The sequence below is a fragment of the Camelus bactrianus genome, chromosome 5, assembly GCF_048773025.1.
Source record: "Camelus bactrianus isolate YW-2024 breed Bactrian camel chromosome 5, ASM4877302v1, whole genome shotgun sequence".
Taxonomy (NCBI): domain Eukaryota; kingdom Metazoa; phylum Chordata; class Mammalia; order Artiodactyla; family Camelidae; genus Camelus; species Camelus bactrianus.
Window position 1 is genome coordinate 78,884,415 of NC_133543.1, and position 19,882 is coordinate 78,904,296.

Sequence of the window (19,882 nt, forward strand, 5' to 3'; positions counted from 1 at the left end):
CCCACCGACTGCTCCCAGCCAGTGACTGAGTATGGCAGGGACACTAAGGCAGGCCCATTCCTGGGAGACATGGCTCATTTGATGGGGGACGTTGGCTTGAAAACTCCTCATTGGCTTTCCTAAAACTTTCTCAAACTGCATCATATCCACAGCTTTTCCTACCCTACATTTCCTGCCCTCCACGAGAGCTGAATCTGCAGCTAGTCTACTGGCTCTTCCAGTCCCCTTCAAACCCCTCCCAATTTTTTCCTCACAGGTGTCTCCTCCCATAAACCTTCTGCAGGTCTAATCTGATCTTGCTGTCACTTCTCAAAGAACCTGAACTAACACATTGTAGTTGCTCATCAGCAAATTGAAGGTCATTTTTATTTCCTAAATACATTTCTTGCACTCTTCCACTTTTCTCTTGCCATCACCACTTGATTAGAAGCTAGGCCATTTGTCCCCTGGATTCCTGCAACAGCCACCTACCTTCATTTTATGCCTCTCCAATCCATTCTCACTGCAGTAGCCAGAGTGATTTTTTTCAAAATAGTAAATCAATCATGCCATTTCCCTGCTTAGAACCTCTCGATGGCGTCCCACCATGCTTAGAGTAAAATTTAAACTCCTGCCCCTGCCACAAAATGCTTTAAAAGCTGGTCCTTGCCTCTCTTTTCAACTTCATCTCATATCACCTTCCCTCTTATCTCCATGCTCACCAAGCTCCAGACATACTAGCGTCCTTTCTCTTCCTACAAATTATCAAGTCCTTTCCTGCCTCAGGGTCTTTCTACTTCTTCCTAAAATACTCTTCCCCCATCTCTTCAGAGCATAACTCATTCTCATCCTTAGTGCTCAACTTAAATGTCCCCTCATCAGTGAGGCCTTCTCCACCCAAGTTATTGTCTCTACCTCAAATTATCCTATTTCCTCCCAAGTAGTTATCACTATCTGTAACTATTTTGCTTAGTGTCTGTTTCTCTCTCTTGAACAGGACTAGGCAAATTCTGGACCATGGGTGGACAATTATTTTTGTATGGCACATATTCTAAGAACGGTTTTTACATATTTAAGTGTTTGAAAAAAGTTATTTACAGACTATTTCATGACACATGAAAATTATGTGAAATTCAACTTTCAGTATCCATAAATAAAGTCGAAACACAGTCACTCTCATTTATTGATGTATTAGGTATGGCTGCTTTAACACTACAACAGCAAAGTTGAGTAGCTATGTATGGCCCACAAAGCCCAAGATGTTTACAAAATCTTCTGACTGCTGCACTAGAATGGAAGTGCCTGAGATGCAGGGTCAGGGGCATTGATTGTCTTATACAGTCCTTCACTCCCAGGGCCTGGTCCATATCTAGTGCTCAATAATTACAGGTTGAACAAACCTCCCCTCTCTTCTGGGGCCATTAGTATCTGAGGGGGTAGGTGGACTTAACCTCTTATTGGCTTACTCCCTTCTAAGATCCAGTCAGAAAAATTAGGAACCTATTAGTATTGATTCTGGCAAAGTACCTTGCAAATAGGACTGTGTTTTATTCATTGAGAAATACCTAGCAAAGTCCCTTGCACAAGGTGGGTGCAGCTGGAACCCGAAACAACTCTTGGGGTTACTGTTAAGAGGAAATTAGTGCATGCAGAGCATTTAGCAGAATGTCAGGTGTACAGAAATATTCGATAAATTTCAATACAGTTTGCTCCTGCCTCAATTTTCCTTTCTGTAATGGGAACGAAGGGTTGTCACATAGACTAAGTTAAACAAGAATATTCTGTGTGAAACAGCTCTGTAAACCATAAACACTATCCAAATGGACTTATCCAAGTGCAGTATATTCATAACTCGGCGCTGAGCAGCCCAGTTTGGAGGGAAGAGCCCTCCTCACCTGTAGGTGAGACCTAACTCATTCTCTTACCACTTATTAGCTGACCCTGGACGATCGTGATTTCGGTGTTGTGTTACTTCATGTATAAAAGCAGCCTCTGGACGACAAGACCGTCCCTCTGGAATCCAGCCCGCATCTCTCTGCGGGGCCTTCCCTTTTCCTGCAGGGAACGAGGCCACCAGACCTCTTGTCCTCCAGCCAGGCGAGCGGAGGCGGCCGGAGGCGGCCGGAGGGGCGGGACCAGCCCGGGATGGGGCGTGTCCGGGGCGGGGCCTCGCTTTCCAACCCGTCGCCTCCAGGCCGGGCGGGGCCGCACGGGGGCGCCCCTAGGGCCGCGCTGCTGCACGAGTTGTGGAGCCGCCGAGGAGGCGCTCACTTCCGCGTCGGGCCCCGCGGCGTCCGGCTGTCGCGCCGAGGGCCGGGCGGGTCGCAGGTCAGTCGGGGAGGCGGTCTATCCCGCCCCGCCCGTGCGGAGGAGCGGGGCGCCGGGTGGGCCGCGGGCCCGGGAGGCGGCGGGGCGCCCTCATGAAGAGCCCGGGCCTCGCTGACAACACGGGCGCCCCGGGGCTGCAGACTCGGGCTTCGGGCGGATTTGGGGTCCCCCGGCCGCCGGGAGATCCCGGCGGGGCTTTGTGGTGTCCCAGCCCCTCCTTTTCGCCCCGCGTCGTGGGAGGAATGCGAGTCCCTTGAGCCACGATTCTCAAAGTGGGGTCTGCGGGTGAACTCCGACCCCTTAGATTTTCTGAACCAACCTCTGTGTCGTGGTCCGGGAATGTGCATTTTCAGCAAGTGTCCCTGATGGTTTTAATGCTGGTGGCCACAGGACCGCACGCTGGGGACACTTCCCCAGAGGGCAGGGCACTTCGAACACAGCAGGGAGTCTGAGTGGGTGCATTTGAGGATGGGGCCCCGTGATTGGCCTTGAAATAAATGGTCATGGTCCTCTGCCTTAGGGCTATCTCTTGAATCTTTGAACCTGTTCCTATTGCCACCAACAGGGGTCTTCAGATGGACAGATACTTAGTGATGTGCCCAGGTCAGGAGCCTTAGGGGTGCAACAGTACTGAAGGAGGCAGTGTGGGGTGCAGCTGGAAGAACTTGGAGTTGGCCCTGCTGACTGGGTTGGGAGTGACTCCACCATTTAGGACAGCCGTTGTGTGGACCCTGCACATATCACTGTTTTCTTTCTCCGGTGTCCTCACCTGTCAGTAGGGACAGTAATTCCCATCCAATAGGGCTTTTGTGTGAATTAAGTAATGTCTGCCATGTGTCTCCTATGGCTGCACACATAGTGAGCACTCAGTAAATGGGAATTGCTAAGGGTAATACAGGCCCTGCCTTCCTGCAGCTTACAGCCCCCCAAACTAGGGATTAGTCAAGTGAGATAATATGTGGACAGGGGTACAAAGTGTATCTGGAGAACTCTGCAAGGATTCTAACTAGGGGGTGCTTGGGAAGGTCATGCAAGCAGTGAAGGTTTGCCTGCAGCTTTGAAGAACAGACAGAAATCCAGGGAGCTGATAACCAGGGCAGTGTGAACCCATCCATCCCAGGGCTCAGCGATGGCTCTTTCTCATGAATCGTTGCAGGGCTGCTCCTGGGACTTGTAGGCAGTGTAGGAAGTCACACTGATAGGTGGATTTTGAAGGTTGAACTGTTGGCCCATAATAGTTTCTGTCCATTGATCATGTTTCACACACATGGTATCCCTCAGACTCTAATGGCCTCCTTCCCTTATTTCACTGGAAATTGGCTAAATGGGAGCATCTATGAAAGGATCATAGTTGAGCACACTGAGTGAGTGACCACAGAGGTTGAGCCTATTGGCAGCCATTTTACACTTGCTCTGAAATGTGCAGATACGTGGAGAGTAACTTTTTCGTCATGCTATTGTTTTAGGTTCCATAAAACGCCACGGTCACCCGTGGTTTCATCTGTCTCCAGAATAGATTAAGAAATCAGATCCTTTAAATTTCCCTAAACCTTCAGCCATTTCAGAGGGAAGAAGCCAGATGAGTTAGAGGTGTCATTTGTTGTCCTTCTGGACCAGTATGGCTATTGGTGTACATGGAATTCTGATCTCAGTTGATAAATTATGTATTCCTTAGTTACCTGACTTAAGAATTACAATTACCATTACAATTACAATTAATAATTTCTGGCTCTTAATGTTTCCTTAAATCTCCAGAGCCAATCTAAAGGCCCTCGCTATATACCTTCTGGTAAAATTTTGTATCGTTATAGATAATATTTATCACTTGTTGATTCCTTATTCTGAGCCAGACTGTTCTGTATGCTTTTTATATGTTCTATCAATTATTCCTCTGATAGTCCTTTGAAGTAGGCATCTTCCCTACCCCATCTTAGAGATGGGGAAACAGGCAGAGCAAGATAAGTATTTGCCCAAGGTCCCAAGTTGGTAATTGGTAGAGCTTAGTACCCCAATTCTATGCTACGTGCTGATCCCCTCTGCAAGTCTACACAGCTCCCTTAGACTTACTGTAGTTTAAAAAGATATGTGAATATTGAAAATCATAAGCACACCTCACCTTTGCTTTATATGTAATAGACAGTGCATTGTCTTGTTTAATTCTTAAAACAGTCATTTCAGCAGCTCTGATTTGGTTGATAATAGTTTATTATCGTTTACAAATCTTCTGAGCCATAGTTTTCTGGCTTCTCAGCATATCTCAGACTTCTTTTGTATTACATAAAATCCTTCAATTCAGTATTGCCAGTGCTGAGGAATTTGTTTTAAATCATATTAAAATGTATTTATTATCTAATTGGTGTATTATTGGAAATGTCAGTGGTGATTGTCCTTTGTTTTTACAGAGGGGGACTGGGACTACCATTGTCTTGCAGTTTTTGAAAGTGTTTCAAAGCAAAAATTCAGGTGTCAGAGAGAGCGATGGAAGGTCCTAAGGCCGAAGAAGAGGTGTTAGATATTCTTCGACTGAACGTGGGAGGCTGTATTTACACAGCCAGGCGTGAGTCCTTGTGCCGCTTTAAGGATTCGATGTTGGCATCCATGTTCAGCGGTCGTTTTCCCGTAAAAACAGATGAATCAGGTAAATATCTAAAGTCTGTGATTATGAATATTCATTAAAATAAGAAGCTAGTTTAAATTCCCTTTAATTTTTCTAATTACAACAGAATGTGTTAGCTTAGTATACCAATTACTGAGATCATTAGGACTGTATGGAGATTCATTAAGTACACGGAGAACTTAAATACCCATTTCCAGAATCTGTGATGCTGTTGCTAAAAGTTGATGAAAAAAGTGAATGTATGTAAAGGCCAACCATGACCTAATCATGGGGATTATATTTTGAAAGTTGTTACATTCATAAAACTCAATGGGGAAAGGTATTGTGGCTGATTAAATATATTAGCTTCTGTTTTCTTAAAGTTAAGAAATATATTTCTCTGGAGAAGGCAGCTGCCGTCATGGTCGACAGGACGGTCACTGGCAGTGTAGAATTCGAGTTAAACTTGCACGTGGTCCAGCTGCGGAGCCTTGTGTGGGCTGACATGTATGCCTGAGGAAACGTCAATGACTTTATACTGTCCATCACCCAGTGATAGAGGACTGAAAATTGGTGTTTTAGAAGAAACCGTAAATCACAAGGGTTAGAGTCCTGGGGCCGCTCTCCGGTTTAAGTGCTCCAGGGTTCATTGAATTTACTACTGGTTGTAAAGAAAGTTCAGCAATGCAAGTAACGTTTTTTTTTGCACATCTTAGGGGCTCGTGGAACCCACTCTTGCATCTGTGTTAGAAGAGAGGGCTTGAGGAGCTCTGAGCAGAAGGGGCTGGTAGTAACCCTGGGTCTTGAGAGATTGCTTTGTGAGCTGAATGGCAGTTGAAAGAATGGGAAACTCATTGATGGCGGGTGCCCAGGACATGATGTCCATTGGGGTAGAAAGGTTGCTGGGGAGAAGATGGTAAGCAGAGATTGAGTTGTTTCTTCAATCCCCAGGTTTTGCCTTCTTAATCCCTTCTTTTCTAAACCAATCAAAGTAGAAAAGGAAATATTGAGTAACCCCACACAGAAGTGTTTTTTAAAATTCTGCTGAATTGTCTAAGAGAAGTCTGTTATCATAAAATAGTACCAGCAATAGCATTTCTTTTTAAAAGTTTAATACACAGGGACTAACCTAGTAAGTCCAAATACACAGCACGCCCAGAGCTAGGAACTCTGGGTGTGTATGTCGGCAACACTACAAGTTAATTCATGGGCTCGCTGACACACAAATGCTGGACGTAGTAGTGAGCACCCCACATGTCCTCATCAGGGAGGAACCCCATGCACCTTTCCTGGCCCAGCTGGGAGGAGTTAGGGGTACGCTCCCATTTCTACCGGCAGTCTGAGGTCTTCATGGCTTTCATGGTGCCCATATTGGGAATATGGTCATTGCAGCTCAAATTCCAAATGGAGCCGAGTACATTTTCCACCAGAGTAGTGAGAATACAAAGGATCGCCAAGTTTGACTAAACCTATTTGAACACTAGATGTTAACTTTCTTGTGAGAAAGAAACATTTCTAACTATAGAGATCTTCAGTCTAATTTTAGTCTGACATGTTGAAGTTTTATTGATGGTCAATATGTATCCGTGCAGTCTTTTTTTTTGTTTGTTTTTGTATCTACAGAACCTACTCAATTTTTATTTTTAATTTTTTTTTCCAGTTTTATTATGTAGAATTATTATAGTTCGACTGTGCAGTCATTTTTGAACTGAATGTTTTCTAGGGGCTTGTGTTATTGACCGTGATGGACATCTGTTTAAATACCTGTTGGATTATCTTCATGGAGAGGTTCACATTCCCACAGACGAGCAAACCCGTGTGGCTCTGCAGGAGGAGGCAGATTACTTTGGCATCCCTTATCCGTACAGCCTGTCTGACCACTTGGCCAATGAGATGGAGACATATTCTTTAAGGTCAAATATAGAACTTAAAAAGGTCTTGGCATTTTCTTAAGTTTTAAAATATATATATGAGAATACATATTTATACATTTATTATTCACAAAGCAATGTGTTATTTTATATAGCCCATGTTGTAGATAAACCAAAATGAGACTGTTTTCTTCTTATAATTTTTGAAACTGTGTTTCTTAATTACTACTACTCATTTTTAAGGCCAAACTTCTATTCTAGGAAAGTGTACTACAATGCCACTCAAAGATTTACCGAGTTTTTATTCCTCATTGAAGATTTAACACTTTTTGATGGCTTTTTAAAAAATAGAACTCTCCTGCTCTTGAATTTCTTTTTAAATTAAGAGCAGTACAGTAGTTTGTGACGGTATAGTGGTATTAATTTGTTTACTGACGTGTTATTTCATTTATTTATTTATTTTTAATGGAGGTACCGGTGACTGAACCCAGGACCTTGTGTGTGCTAAGTATGTGCTCTACCACTGAGCTATAACCATCCGCCCTGAGGTGATATTTTAAAAGGACGGTCATGATAAATGAAGGAGTATATAAAATCTCTTACCTGATTTAGTGAGTGTAGCAGTTTGTTACTAAGTTAAAACATCAGTTTGAAGGGGGAGTGTATATAGCTCAAGTGGTAAAGTGCGTGGTTAGCATGCACAGGGTCCTGGGTTCAATCCCCAGTACTTCCATTAAAAAAATAAATAAACCTAATTACCTCCCCCCTAAACAAATTTTTAAAAATTTTTTAAAAAACTCATCAGTTTGATTAATTCACCTTGAGATCAGTAAATCTTTTTTTAAGATTCTTCTATTTTAAATCACATTTTGAAGATCTTTATATGACTTGAACAGCTTCATCTGTTTTTGTCTTATTGGTAAATATTTTATTTGCTATTACTTGGCATTTTTGGGCATCTAAAAAATAGTTTTCCTAGATAACTGTTAATAGTGAAAACTGTTCTGAATTGGTTTGAATTCTTTGATTTGGATGTCAGTGTTTAGGAGAGCAAGCTGACCGTATGGTTATCAGGAGCATGAAGAGACAGTTGATTTGGTTCCAGATCCTCTTTGGGAATTTGCATGGCCGTATGGGTTCTGTTAGTGGAGTTATTTATAAACTGAGCTGTCAGTCTTTTGGTGCTGTTGTACACGTATGCAGAATGGGGCTAAAAAAGCCTTACTGGAAAGTTGGGGTGGGTTAACATTCATCTTTATAGTCTTTAATTCCTGGTTTGTATGCAGAAAGGACATAGCATGCGTACATTCATTCTGCCAGCAGACGCATTTATTTCAAATGTTTTTGGCATATAGGACACTGTTCTAGGGCACACAGAAATATGACATACAGTTTTTGCCCTTGAACAGTTTGTAATGCAGTTGAGAATTTTCATAAATGTGCAAGTGAAGTTTAAAACCAATAGGGGAGTTAGGTAGCAATAGTAAATGAAAATGTAATCCATGTTAGGGTCCTCTTTTCCTTCACTGAGTCAGTAAATATTATGCCTCTCCTTTGGCTCAGGCACTTTTCTAGGCACTTAGGATACAAAATGAAACAGACAAAAGTGCTTGTCCTCAGAGCGCCCACAGCAACAATGCTGATGCTCCCAGGGAAGGCCTGTGCCACCCCACGGGGTGAAGCCCTCTTGCTCTGTGCCCCTTAGCGCCTCATAGGCTCACCTGGTAGCACCTGTTACACTGTGTGCTGATGTTTATTTAATGTCTGCCTTCTGCATCAGCTATAAACTCTAGGAGGGCTGGGACCCTGTCTTCTGCTCATCATTCTGTCTGCCCAGACAGGGACCTTAGATAGTGCTCAGCACCTAGGTACTTAATATTAGGATGAGGAATGAGTAGATGGATAAAGGCCATATGAGTTCAGACAATGTGCATTGAGTTCATATATTCATATCTTTCAGTGTAGAAGAACATGTTAATCTGGTCAATCCAGGATTGGATTTGGAGTTAAGAATAAGCATCAACCGTGGGGCTAGTTAGTAGAAAGTAAAAGGGACGCTGAGTCAAGTAGGAAATTTGGGGGAAAACAAAGGTTATATAAAGATTTAAAAATGATGTTGGTATTGAGTCCAAAGGAGAAGGAAAGGAATATAATTTGTATGCAGAAAAGAACTCTCTAGATGAAAAGGTGTTGGGTTTTCGGGTGGTGATTTGCCCCCCACGCAATAACCCAAATTCAACAATTGGCTTGGTTTTTAAAGGCACAAAAAGTAGGCTGAAATATATAATCTTTTTATTTCCCTTATGACCAACTGAAGTTGCAACTTCACATGAAAGTAATAGAACAAATTCAGTTTTACTTTACTCCAGAATTAAATTAAAATTTTATATATTTTTTTTGCTCCAGGCTTTAACAGACTTCTGTGATTCGTATGGTTTAGTTTGCAGTAAACCAACAGTTTGGGTTCTGCACTATCTCAGCACGTCTGGTGCGAGCTGTGAGAGTAGAATTATTGGGGTGTTTTCCACCAAAACCGATGGAACAGATGCCATTGATAAGCAGCTGGGGGGAAGAATTCACAGCAAAAGCATTTTTAAAAGGTATGTCCATATTCAAATATGAAAAGGGACCATAAAGTCTTGGTCTCTTCTAAGAGGTGTCATTGAATGGAATGCGTGGTTGACTGGAAAAGACCATGAGCACCTCTCAGTAGACAGATGAGCTTTGTAGCTGTCGAAATCGGTCTGCTTCCTGAGGACAGTATGATTAAGACCATTTCACGTATGTATATAAGCTACAGGCCATCTCCCTGGTCTAGTACAGTGGTTCTCAACTGTAAGTGTTCATCAGTATTCCCTGAGGGGCTTTATAAAAAAAGAAATAAAAGAAAAGAAAGGCCACATGCCTGGGTGTCTCCCCTAGACCACAGTCCAGGGTCAGAAGCCTGGCCTAGTAGTCAGCAGGCCCGCTGAGTGACCCACGACTGGCCTGTGCCTTGATGTCCTGGTCTGAGAAATGCTGAAAGACTTTTCAACTGGTCCCTCCCAGCTTTAAAATCCAATGCCTTGAACATGTTAAAATTCTTAGGGGTTATTCTCTTAATATTTTTCCTGTAATCTTATTTACACTGGTCAATTCACTGCAAAAAAATTTTTTTTAATTCTCTGGGAGATTGGATTGGTCACACATCAGTGACTAATGCATGACCACATGACCTTGCTTTTTAGATGATTAAATATGTCATCATTTTCTAAATTCTTTACAGGCAGGGATGTTTCTGTATAAGATATATAAGTGCCTGGCATAGTGCTAAGAAAATTTTAGTCAAAGTTGAATCTTTTCTAACTTTACTGGAGTTGGGTGATTTTTTAGAAAATGTATTTTAAAGATTTATTGATTTGTCTGCACAGTTTATATTGTGGAATTAACAAATGCTTTACCACAATAAAAGGAGATCAAATGTAGGTTAGTATATAAGTATAGTGTATTATACTCATGTAGTATATAGTGTGTGTGAGACAGTGTGTGTGTGTGTGAGAGAGTGTGTATGTGTGTGTGTGTGTGTGTGTGTGTGTGCGCGCTTAAGGATCAAAGAACAACAACTTAATACCTACATTTCTTTCCCTTAATTAACAAGCACTTATTGAGTGTCTGTTAGCTACAGCCCCCCAACATGCACATTCATACCTAGGTAGTAAGTTTTCATTACCTTTTGTAATATTTCCAGAGAGGCTGGGAATAACGTTCAGTACATTTGGAGCTATTATTCAGTAGCAGAATTGAAGAAAATGATGGATGCCTTTGATGCCTGGGAAGGAAAAGGTATAGTACAATTTCTTTATTTCATGGCAGAAGGTAGATTTTTCCTTAGTAAGAGAAAGCAAGTTAAAATACTGCATTTCTTTTTTTAAGAAAGTATTTGTTGGTGTGGGTCAAAGTATTTGTCACCTCATAGTAACATTGAGGCAGTTTACTTAACAAGTTTTTAAGCCCCATAAGTTTCTAGGTATTTTTAATAATTTATAATTCAGTAACCTAAAATACACTTCTGTTGGTTATGCTTATTTAGTTCAATTTGAAAAGAGTTTATGTAGCACCTACCATGTACCTAGCATTGTCCTAGGAAGTATACCTCTAAATTAAGCATAAAATATATAATTTTAAAAAAGAGAGCAAGAATGAACCTACAAACTTTTGGTCAACTAATCGACAAAGGAGGCAAGAATATACAATGGAATAAAGACAGTCTCTTCAGCAAATGGTGTTGGGAAAACTGGACAGCAGCATGTAAAGCAATGCAGCTAGAACACTCCCTTACACCATACATAAAAGTAAACTCAAAATGGATCAAAGACTTAAACATAAGACAAGATACAATAAACCTCTGAGAAGAAAATATAGGCAAAACATTTTCTGACATACGTCTCAAAAATGTTCTCCTAGAACAATCTACTCAAGCAATAGAAATAAAAGCAAGAATAAACAAACGCGACCTAATGAAACTTGCAAGCTTCTGCATAGCAAAGGAAACCATAAGTAAAACAAAAAGACAACCTACGGAATGGGAGAAAAATTTTTGCAAATGAAACCAACAGAGGCTTGATCTCCAGAATATATAAGCAGCTCATACGACTTAATAAGAAAAAAACAAACAACCCCATCCAAAAATGGGCAGAAGACCTAAACAAGCAATTCTCCAAGGAAGACATACAAATGATCAATAGGCATGTGAAAAAAATGCTCAATATCACTAATTATCAGAGAAATGCAAATCAAAACTACAATGAGGTATCACCTCACACCAGTCAGAATGGCCATCATTCAAAAATCCACAAATGAAAAATGTTGGAAAGGCTGTGGAGAAAAGGGAACCCTTCTACACTGCTGGTGGGAATGCACTTTGGTGCAGCCACTATGGAAAACAGTGTGGAGGTTCCTCAAAAGACTAGGAATAGACTTACCATATGACCCAGGAATCCCACTCCTGGGCATATATCCAGAAGGAACCCTACTCCAAAATGACACCTGCACCCTAGTGTTCATAGCAGCACTATTTACAATAGCCAAGACATGGAAACAGCCTAAATGTCCATCAACGGATGACTGGATAAAGAAGAGATGGTATATTTATACAATGGAATACTATTCAGCCATAAAAACTGACAACATAACGCCATTTGCAGCAACATGGATGCTCCTGGAGAATGTCATTCTAAGTGAAGTAAGCCAGAAAGAGAAAGAAAAATACCATATGAGATCACTCATATGTGGAATCTAAAAAAAAAAAAAAAAAAACAAACAAAACCAAACAAAACAAATACAAAACAGAAACAGACTCATAGACATAGAATACAAACTTGTGGTTGCCAAGGGGGCAGGGGGTGGGAAGGGATAGACTGGGATTTCAAAATGTGGAATAGATAAACAAGATTATACTGTATAGCACAGGGAAATACATACAAGATCTTATGGTAGCTCACAGAGAAAAAATGTGACAATGAATATATATATGTTCATGTATAACTGAAAAATTGTGCTCTACACTGGAATTTGACACAACATTGTAAAATGATTATAAATCAATAAAAAATGTTAAAAGAGAGCAAGACAGAAAATGAAAATAATGCTGGGGAAGATGTCTAAAGAGCCCTTTGAAAACAAAATAATCTTTGAATGCACACTTTGAAATTTGACCATTTTTACCAAGCTGCTTATGTGAGTGGGTAATAATAATTCTGCTTAATATTCAGTGTGATAAATAGTTTACATTCAGTATCTCTTAGTCCTAAAGCAACCCTGTATGCTGTTTACCATTTTATTGATGAGGAAACGAAGTCTCAGAGAGGCCATGCCCTTGCTTAAATCACAGAGGTTAACTGTTCTATGCCTAAGTATTTTTTTTCTTAATTAACAAGCATGCATTGAGTGTCTGTTAGATGCAAGGACTAGAATAAGTCCAAAAATTGGGTCCAAAGATAAATATGACACATCTCAGTCCTCAAAAGACCTTAAAAAGCTGGTAGAGACTGACATTGCAAGTCACAAAAGGTTAAACAAAAGAAGAGGAAGAGGCTTTTTAAAACTCCGTCAGCGCTTCCTTCTTCTGGGGGGATGCTAGCACCAACCCTTCTTCTTTTCCTCAGCTTTGCCCTCCTCACGTTTCCTTCTTTTTCTTTTCACATCATACCCCTCAAGCAGATAGGATGAAGTACACTGAATAGAGTGCTGTTCCCTTTAAGCTTACTATTTTAGATTTAATTGACTTTGAGACATTTAGGCTTAAGTTGGGGAACAACCCCCCTGGTGTTCTCTGTGTCCTTTTGTGCCTCTGGACTGGCAGGCTGCCCATGAGGCTTGGGGAGGGCCTGGCTGGGCTTCTTTCTCCACTGACTCAGGAAGCTGGAGTGGAGAGCAGGGATCACTGACTTTTACAAAGCGTGCATCTGTTTTTAACTTCTTAGAAAGCATGTTATGGAGTATCATTGTTATCTAATAAAGTTCTGTAAGGCCTATGGAAAGCCGTCCTACAGGAAACAGAAGTAAGAGAAAGAACTATTGAAAGGAAGAAGGTACTTATGTTATTTGTGGACAATATGTCTGTGTAGAAAACCCAAAAGAATCAACTAAAAGTATTTGAAATGATGAGTTTAGCAGAATAAACTGAAAGAATAAACAGATAAAATGGCCAAAAGCATTTTAGAAAGTAGAAGTCATTAGAGGAATGAATTTAGCTCTGACGATAAAAATGCTGTATGTAGCTCTATAATAATAAAAATCATGTGTTTTGGGCACAAGGATAGATGCAGAGATCAGGGGTAAACGCCATTAAAGGTATAAGGAAAAAAGTCCTGTGTGATAAGAAAGTATTAGATACCAATAAAAAAAGTATAGATTGTTTAATAAGTAATTGAGAAATATGCTTGGGAGAAAAACAAAACTTTAACCTCACATCATTTATCAAAATAATCCCATATAGATTTATGAATGAAAAATGAAACTATCATAAAATATAATGAAATGTAAGCAAATAACTGATTTCTTAATTGGGGAAAGAAATTATAAGCTTAAAATAAAACCTAAAGACAAAGATTAATAAATTTTATTATAATATTTAATATATTAACTTTAAAACATAAAAATATAAATAAAATTTAAAAACTGATTTTAAAAACTTGGATAAAAGTGTTACATTGACTGGACAAAGATTGAAGATTTATTTAAATTGATTAGAAAACCAGCTCAACCCTGCTACCAATAAATGTATAAGGTTCATGACCTTAAAATTCCCAGAAAAGAAAATGAACATGGCACAGATTCAAACTCATTACTGATGAAATATACATCAAATGAGAACTATTTTTTTATATACCAGATTAGTAAAGATCTCTTGTGCCGTCTTAACAGGAGTAAAATTAATATTACTTTTTTGGGGGAAAAAATAATTTATCAATACACAGCAATAGCATCAAAATTGTTCATATCTTTGACCCAAAAATTCTACTTCTAGGCATCTGTCTTAAAGACATAATCAAATGCAGACAAAGGCTTATGAACAGAGATACTCAATTAAGCATTATTCATAATAGGGAAAAAATGAAAACAACCTAAATGTCTATTATAGAGGGTTAAGTAAATATTGACACATCCATGGCATATAGCTATTAAAATTATTTTGAATAACTTTTTACATTGATGAATGCCCATGATAAAATAAGAAATGGTCAAAAACAGGAAAAAAAAAATTGAAGTGTTTTCAATTATATGCATATGAAGAGAAAAAAAGTGAAATGAGATAAAAATGTCATGAGTCATGTTTCCTAGTTTAAGGATTAGAAGTGATTTTGATTTTTTTAATGTACTTTCCTATATTTTCCAAGTTTTGTACAATGAATGTAAATTATAGGCAGGAAAATGAAAGTTTTTAAAACAAATTGTAGTATATCCATGTAATGGAATACTACTTAGAAATAAAAAGAAACGATCATTGATACATATATCAACATGATCGAGTCTTCAAAGTGTCATGCTAAAGAAGGCAGACACAAAAGGCTATGTAGTGCGTGATTCCATTGATACGACACTCTGGAAAAGGCACAACTAGGGAATGGAGGCCAGGGCATTGACTGCAGAAGGGTATGAAGGAACTTTCTGGGGTGATAGAAATTGTCTACATCTTGATTGTGGCCATGGTTACATGAGTGTATACATTCATCAAAACTCAGCATCCTTAAAGAGGGTGAATTTTATTTTGTGTAAATTATATCTCAATAAACCTGGTTTAAAAACAAAAAATTAATGGATGAGATTTAGGGCTGTTTTTGTAGCAGAAATAGGTTTGGGAGCATGATCACACAGCTCTAGAAAGTTGTTGTCTTAAAAATGAGGTCCATAGACTTCTTCAAGTATTGGACAGCTCTGTTATATGTAATAATTTATGTGCCCAGCTTGCTAAGTTGGTTGTTATTACTAGACCTTTAATGATTAAAAAAGAAGACACCAAGTCCATTCTTGGGACTTAAAGGACTTTTGTTTTCAATTCCAAGCAATTTTTATTCAACATCATTCTTTAAACCTTTTTTAATGTGTCCATGTATAATTTCTATGGTTGTATTTTTAAAAATTGAGGTGAAATTCACATAACATAGGATTAATTAAGGTATATTTTTCAGTGACATTTACTATATTGACACCACCTGTATTCAGTTCTGAAACACTTTCTTCAGCCCCTGAAACCACCAGTCTGCTTTCTGTCTCAAAGGATTTACATATTCTGGATATTTATATAAATGGAATCATATAATATATGACCTTTTGTGTCTGACTTCTTTCATTAGCATAATGTTTTTAAGCTTTATAAGAATATTTTGAGCTTTCAATCAGAAACATATCAGATTTAAAAATTAAATCAATTTGACTGGAATCTTGGCCTACCACATTAGCTCAGATTATTCTTGTTTGAAAAGATGCTTATAGCGTAGTGATATCTCATATTCATATAGTGGTTGCCTCTTACAGGATGGCTCTCAGAATTTACCTAATTTCACAGTCACAGCAACCCAGTGAGGTAGAGGGCTAGTGTTAGAACCCCCACTGTCCAGTCCTTTCACACAACTCCCAACTGTGACTTATAATAAAGGTGCCTAACATCTCTTGCCTGGTTAGTCTGTGCCAGGCCCTGTCCTAGGCATTTTGCATTTATTTTCTCATTTAATCATCATGGCAAGGTATGTGCTCTTAACTGTCATCATTTCACAGATGAGAATTTTTAGGCACAGAAAAGTTAAGTAACTTTCCCAGGGCAATGTGATTAGTGAGGGATGGAACTGGGATCCAGACTCAGGCAGTCTTGGCTCCCGAGCCCACGTCCTTAGCCAGCACACACTCAGTTGCCCAGCGTCCATATGGCGACCTGCTGATGATCTGTGGCAGAGCTGGGGCTGGGAGGCAGCTCTTCCTAGACCCAGGCCGTGAGCTGAGCCACTGCTGCCCTGGGGGAGCACTTCCTGTGTATGCCTCCCTTCGACAAGAGGGAGGCAGGAACCTCAAACTTTTTCTGGCCGGTCTTATACAAAACAATGCTGCTGAAGCTTTTGCAGTGGGCAGTGGTCCTCCCAGTTATGTCTTTTTATCTTCCAGGCGTTAGCTACTGGCGGGTGCCTCACGAGCTGATAGAATGCTGGACTCTGGAAGAACGGCCTTTACTTGGAAGCCTGCGCCACATGGCCCCAGTTCGAAAGAGGTTACCTGTTCTCTGTTGATCTTTTTGGTTTTTGTTTTTTAATCTGTGACCTATATTTTTACTGCCTTTATAGGGGGGAATGAATAATGGTTCTTGACCTTACTGAGCTTATTAATCACCTAGGTGAATATCTGACTTACCGTCAAACTATAAATCTCGGTACATACAAAGTTACCAAAACCATGTAAAAATAGAAGTAATTCTTTAAAACTGAGTTATAAGCTGTATTCTTTTTGGAAGAGTATGATTTTAAAAATATTAGTGGACACAGTGGAAATGTCATGGTAAGTATTTTTCCCCACTAAAGTGAAATCCCAGGCTTTATTGGCAATAGTCAAAAAATATATTAGGCTTAATATTTGAAATTTCCTGTGAGTTATTCTGAATTCCTTTCTCCTTCCTATTACCACAAGTAGCATTTTTATTTTGTAGCATTTTCTATGTTCTATGAAATTATTAGCATTAAATTCACTTCACATTTGTGTCTTTAACAGTGCTTTAAATACATTTAAAATGATATATTCCCCCTTTAGGCTTTTCACAGTGAGTGGCAAACTCAGTTCAGGAGTCCTTGAGGGTTTGTCCAATACTTCTCAGATTCAAAAAACATCGTTAAACTGTACCATGCGTTTGACCATTATAGCAGTTTCCCAAAATGTGTTCCATAGAATGTTGATTTTACTGGGTGCCGAAGGTTGCATTACGGTTTGATTGGGAAATATGAATTCAACAAAGCTAAACAGGTATCTTTACTATAGAATCTTTACTATAGAATCTTTAATTTGTTAATAGAGGCTTTAAAGCTTCAAGAGACGAATAAAATATGCAGTAGCATTTCTCACATTTATTTGTGAAACCCTTTTTTCCTCAGTAAATCTCTTGAAACTGCTATTCTGGGAAAAAACAGCCTGGTTTTCCCAGAAACCAAGTTATTGGTTATCCTCTGGGTCACGTCAGGATTTTTGGAAACAGAGTGATATGTTGTAGAATTCTAGTGTGACACTCCTAAGTTTTTGTCCTTGATTATTTGTCCTTGACACTCACATTGTGTGTGAGTTTAAAAGAGTACATTCAAGTTGAAACAATTTTTTGTAAACTTGCTAATTTACATACTTTCTGTGATGGGAGATGAGAGTTGAGGTAGGTTGATACCTCTAAACCTCTTGACTCAAATTCTTGACAAAACCATTTTTGTTCACCCTGAAGGTAAACTTCGGAGATGTCTTGATTAGTTACTAAACCTGTAAATGCTGATAAGGACCTGCTTCTGTGTTTACAGACGACTGACAGTGTTCAATGAAGAGGAAGAAGAAGGCGTGAACTCTAAGACTGGTCCTAAGCCAGTCCGATTTTTGGGTCCTTCCACCAGCACCCAAATTAAAGTCAAGAACTCGGCTTCGGTCAGGGTGTCTCCGGCCGCTGCTGCCCAGCCCTGGTCCCCGGCGCCGGTGAACCCGGCTGCGGGAGGAAAGGCCGCTCAGCGCACTGCCCCGTCGAAAGCCCCGTCCCCGGTGGGCACCGCGGTGCCCGGGCGTCCCCAGGCCGCCGGGGGGACTGGGGCAGCTGAAAACGGAGCGGCGCACCCACCTCCAGCTAAAGTTCTGCTCTCCGACAAGAAGGCCACCCCGCACCGAGTGATAAAACTGAAGCGGACTCCACTGCGTGCCTTCCCTGGGCCTTCCCCGCCCGCCTGCGCCGCAGCGAGGCCCGCGGGGCCCCCGGGGCCGCCCCCCGACGCCCCCAGCCCCTCGGAACCACAGACTGAGAACGGGAAGGACAAGACTGGTTGATGGAAACCGGGTACTTGAGAAGTCCCGTCTGCCTCTTCGAGCTTCCAACCCGTTTAATGCAAATAAGAGTGGCACTCTTTCCTGCTACCGTGGAGGTGAAAACTTACGTTTCTATTTAGGCTGAATCAGGGGAGGTAGGAGTGGAGGAGGGAGGCCGTAAGTGGTTGGGCTTATATTTACTTTTTCTTTTCCCAGCGTTTAAATTATTTGTCTAGGGACAGTTTTAATTTCAAATTTTTAAGTGAGAGAGTGTGTTTGTGTGTGTGTGTGTGTGTGTGTGTGTGTGTGTGTGTGTGATGTTTAATTAACATTAAGGCAACAAAACAGTACAGCGGAATCATCACTAGAGAAGTCCACTTTGTTGCTGAGATAATCATAGACTAGGCACTTTTGTAACGTTTCTCACTGCAGCCCAGGGGTAGGAGTGAGGTTTGGGCTTAGGTTTTCCTGTCTGGTGAAATAGGGCGATTCCCTGTGCTGTCTCAGACGGGGGTGATTTGAGAGAAAATGTAGATCAGGATGAACTCCCTACAGGTCGCTTCTCAAAAAGTAGCATGAAAACAAATGATAGGGAGGGAAAAAAGGCAATTTGAGATCACCTTTGACTGTCTCTTTGCTGAACTATTTTCTTTCCTAGATTGGCTTTTCTTACTCTTCCATTAGCAGATTTATTTATATATGACAAGAAGATTTCTTGGAATAAGAGCTGTTTAACTGTCTTTGGAATGAATTGTTAAAATATCTTAATTTGAATACTGAAATTTTGAAAGGACTTTGAAAGAGAGAAGTTAAAAGTTTAACTTTTTCACTAAAGTTAGCATTTGTTTTTCAAAAATGACCCTTAAAGAGTCATTCTGATTATACATGATTTTTTTATGCATAAAAGTTCCACATAACTTGAATTTAATATTTTTAAACAGAATATTTTGATTAATCTTCTATTTTTTCACAACTGTTCAGTTGTATGTGTTTACACTTACATGTTATATTTTATAATTGGATCACATATTTCTGCCTTTCGTGAGCAGTATGCCTACAGTGTGTTAAAAGTAAGTTCATAAAGCAGGGTACTTTTTACTCAATGCATGTCACTCTACTTGCATTGGTTTGAAAGAGCAAAGTAAATATACTCAAAACATTACTTTTTACAAAATAAAGTAAAACTTTTCTATAAAAAGTGATATTTTCTATGACTGTACTTATTTTTAAGCCCTGCAGTCCTTTAGTAGTTTGAAAGCTTGTTCATTTATCTCTTTTATCTATTTCTGCTTACAAAATTGCTTTCTTGTCTAGTTAATGTATGAAATAATTAAACCAATTTTGGATAGCTATCCAAATACCAGCAGCCTTTTACAATAAGGTGGTTTATTTGGCTGGAAAAAAATGAATATTTAACTAAAGATTCATGAATGATATTCCCCTGTGGAATCTATAAAATATTCAGTCTCCTTGAAAAATACTATTATAAAGAATCCAGGCCTTCTGAAAATTAAAGACCATAGTGAGTTTTGAGAACTTTAGGATATTGTAAGTATTGCTTGATCTTTGACATTATGAATTGCTGATTCATATAAGAAAA

At 39.8% G+C, this 19,882-nt stretch overlaps 1 protein-coding gene across 1 annotated transcript; it reads left to right on the plus strand.

Moving 5' to 3' along the window:
* The first annotated feature begins 2,167 nt into the window (after positions 1-2,167).
* On the plus strand, positions 2,168-18,614 carry KCTD18 (potassium channel tetramerization domain containing 18). The gene is made up of 7 exons (XM_074364198.1): positions 2,168-2,307; positions 4,710-4,945; positions 6,627-6,838; positions 9,181-9,374; positions 10,502-10,596; positions 16,411-16,513; positions 17,793-18,614. Exons 2-7 carry the CDS (start codon positions 4,786-4,788, stop codon positions 18,301-18,303), a joined length of 1,275 nt encoding a protein of 424 aa, XP_074220299.1. The 5' UTR covers positions 2,168-2,307; positions 4,710-4,785; the 3' UTR covers positions 18,304-18,614.
* Positions 18,615-19,882: the final 1,268 nt, after the last annotated feature.